The sequence below is a fragment of the Asterias rubens genome, chromosome 14, assembly GCF_902459465.1.
Source record: "Asterias rubens chromosome 14, eAstRub1.3, whole genome shotgun sequence".
NCBI classification, from domain to species: Eukaryota; Metazoa; Echinodermata; class Asteroidea; order Forcipulatida; family Asteriidae; genus Asterias; species Asterias rubens.
Genome location: NC_047075.1, coordinates 11576159 through 11579440, shown reverse-complemented (window position 1 = coordinate 11579440; position 3282 = coordinate 11576159). Strand labels below are relative to the sequence as shown.

At 40.9% G+C, this 3282-nt stretch overlaps 1 protein-coding gene across 1 annotated transcript; it reads left to right on the top strand.

Moving 5' to 3' along the window:
• Nucleotides 1-756: 756 nt before the first annotated feature.
• LOC117299144 (microfibril-associated glycoprotein 4-like) lies at nt 757-1740 on the top strand. The gene has a single exon (XM_033782608.1). The coding sequence runs from the start codon at nt 757-759 to the stop codon at nt 1738-1740; it is 984 nt and encodes a 327-aa protein (XP_033638499.1).
• The last annotated feature ends 1542 nt before the right edge of the window (nt 1741-3282 follow it).

The window sequence follows — 3282 nt, the reverse complement described above, 5'->3', positions numbered from 1 at the left end:
TTTTGATGGCACCCACAAAAAACGCGTCATTTCCACGTATATTTCTTGGCCGACCCGAGCCTTGATAAGATTATTGTACGACCTGGGAACCTGCGTTAACCGCCCGGTTACGGCCAACTAATAACGTGATGACCAGATGCTTGATTTCGAGACCTCAAATTCTAAACTTGAGGTCTCGAAATCAAATTCGTGGAAAGTTACTTCTTTCTCGAAAACTACATCACTTCAGAGGGAGCCGTTTCTCACAATGTTTTATACATGTACTATCAACCTCTACCCATTACTCATTTCAAAGTGAGGTTTTATGCTAGTAATTGTTTAGATTAACGACCAATAGCGTCCACTGCCTTTTACCTTTGCCATATGAGGTACATGCATCGCTGATTCTTTTGAACAGAGCAAAGTAATTGCCTTTGTACGTATACGGCGTGATTAAGTTTCTTCATCAAATTAAAAACGGCAAGAAAACCGGAACAATACACCCTATCAAAACCCGCCGTTGATGATAAGGTATGTCTTCAAGCGTGTAACACAATTTGGTCGTTCGTTTATAGCCCAATGCCATGGTAACGGTGACGTCAATGGGTGTAGCTTACTGTTTAACAATTTTAGGCGACAACAAAATTGGATCATTTGATCAGTTCACTCGCGCTAAAGCCTACCTGCCAGTGTCAAGAAACTTTATTGAGAGAGATCTAAGAGAAAACATAAATAACACTGTGTTTTCTCTGATTTAATCATCAAAAAGCGTTTATCATGGAAGTTGTCATCGTAACCTTGTTTATGATTTCGCTTGTACAAACCTGCCAAAGTTCAAACCAACAGCGGCTCATGAAAACATTAAACTTGGCTGAAAATCGAGCTTTACTGAATAAAGTCATTCAGTGGAAGACGGTATCATCTCCCGTGATCTGTGGGCGAGACTGCTCCATGAACCCAAACTGTGGCTCATTCAACTATCACATCACAAAAGGTATTTGTGTGTTGAATAATGCCAGCAGAGCTCACTGCCCAGATGACTTTGTCAAGCTGCAAGGAAGTATGTACTATGATGACAACGTGAACCAAACCTCGTTTTCAGAATCAATCTTTGAAAGGTATAGCAGTTGTTTTAAGATGTATCAAGCTGGTTACCGTGACAATGGCATATACACCATCTTTCCTACAAATCTGACTGGTGAGGTACAAGTTTACTGCGATATGGAGACAGATGGAGGAGGCTGGGTCGTGTTCCAGAGGAGACAGGATGGCTCTGTTGACTTTTACCGTACCTGGGCTGAATACCAATTCGGGTTTGGTAATCTGCAAAATGAGTTCTGGCTGGGGAATGATATCCTGCGTGACCTTACTGGATCGGGTCAATGGGAGCTCAGAGTAGATATGGAAGATTGGCAGTCCAACACATCTTGGGCTTCTTATGGTGAGTTTGCTGTTACAGGCGACAACTACACTCTCCATGCTGGTTCTTACGATAATCGTGGTACAGCTGGTGATTCAATGACAAATCATAATGGACAACCCTTCACAACAAAGGACCAGGACAATGATGAACTTTCACTCAATTGTGCAGAGATAAGGAAAGGTGCTTGGTGGTTTAAAGGCTGCCTCAAGTCTCATCTTAATGGCCAGTACTACCAGGATGGAGATTTTCTGAAAAGCAGAGGAATACAATGGAGCACCTGGAAGGGGAAACATTACTCCCTCAAGAAATGCAGCATGAAACTGCGGCAGGTACAGTAAGTGAATACTTAAACATAATTATTATCTCCAACCCATTGTCTGGTGTAAACCTGAGCTAGACCGCAAACACTAATCCTTCACCCCTTCGTGGTTTACTTACGAGCTGCCTTGTTCATGTAATCTGAACAACAAAAGCCCCAACAATAGAGTTCGATAATGAGGGACTTTAAAAATCTAGAACGAGTCTGACCGCGGGCGGCCGCGTTCTTAATTTATCCATTAGCCCTTGATGTTCTGAACTGAACTGCAAGAAAAACAAAACGTAAACAAATAATCTGTTGTGGGGATTCGGTTTTACCTGATTCAGTTCTGTAAAGATAATAAAATGAATTTGTTGTAGTTTTGTAAAAGCGCGGAAAGTGGTTTTGTTGAATGGTGATAATTTATGTACCTTTCAAAATTTTAAAGATGTGTTTATTTGTTGTTGTTTTTTGGTCATGAGATGCTTTTCATGCGTGACATGCTTTTAATTGCCGAACTACTGGGATTGAAAACCTCGAGGCCTTAAATAGTGGGTGCGTTCGTTTAGCTTCCCTGGGTCGACCCCGGTGTGTGGCGGATTTATTTTCCAGGACGAACGTGGGTAATTATCTGCACACGTTCGTCCTGGGAAAAAAAAAACGCCACACACCGGGGTCGACCCGGGGAAGCTAATCGAACGCACCCAATGTGTCACTGCGTGGCGGATTAGAGCGGTGTTTAAAACCCCTCTAAAAACTATGACGGATTTCGAGTTAGAAAATCACTTGTTGTGTGATTTACCTCCAAAGGTTAACAAGCCATGTGTGTACAAAATGCAAAATTTTGAAAGAAAAACAATGATGTGACAAATGGATGCTCCAGTGCTGTGTAAAATTGTAAGAAATCGTGACACAAAACTCGAAAAAAAAGTTATCAGTGTGTATTGATTTCCACACTGCTTTAAATTAAAGGTAATTGGTAACTTTATCACTAATTATTGGCAAAAATATACTTTTGGCAAACGTTTAAAGGAACACGTTGCCTTGGATCGGTCGAGTTGGTCTTTGAAAGCGTTTTGGGACCGTTTATTATAAAATGCATATGGTTAGAAAGATGATGTAAAAGTAGAATACAATGATCCACACAAATACGCCTCGAAATTGCGTGGTTTTCTTTTTACCTCGTCCAATATCACGGTCGGTCATTTATGGGAGTCAACATTTTGACTCCCATAAATGGCCGACCGTGATAGTTCGGACGTGAAAAGAAAACCGTGCAATTTTGAGAGATACTTGTGTGGATCATTATATTCTACTTTTAAAACATCTTTCCAACCACATGCATTTCATAACAAACGGTTTCAAACGCTTTTTATAGACCAACTCGTCCGATCCAAGGCAACGTGTTCCTTCAACTACAAATCAGTCATATCTGTGAAACTTTTAGCCAGTTAGTGTATAGGCTTACTCATTGAGCAAAAAGAAAATACCACAAACTTAATTGGAGCATTATTTACTGCATACTACCTACTAGGGAGCTGAGATGGTTTAAAGAGTGATTTAAGGCCCAGTGACCAGGGGT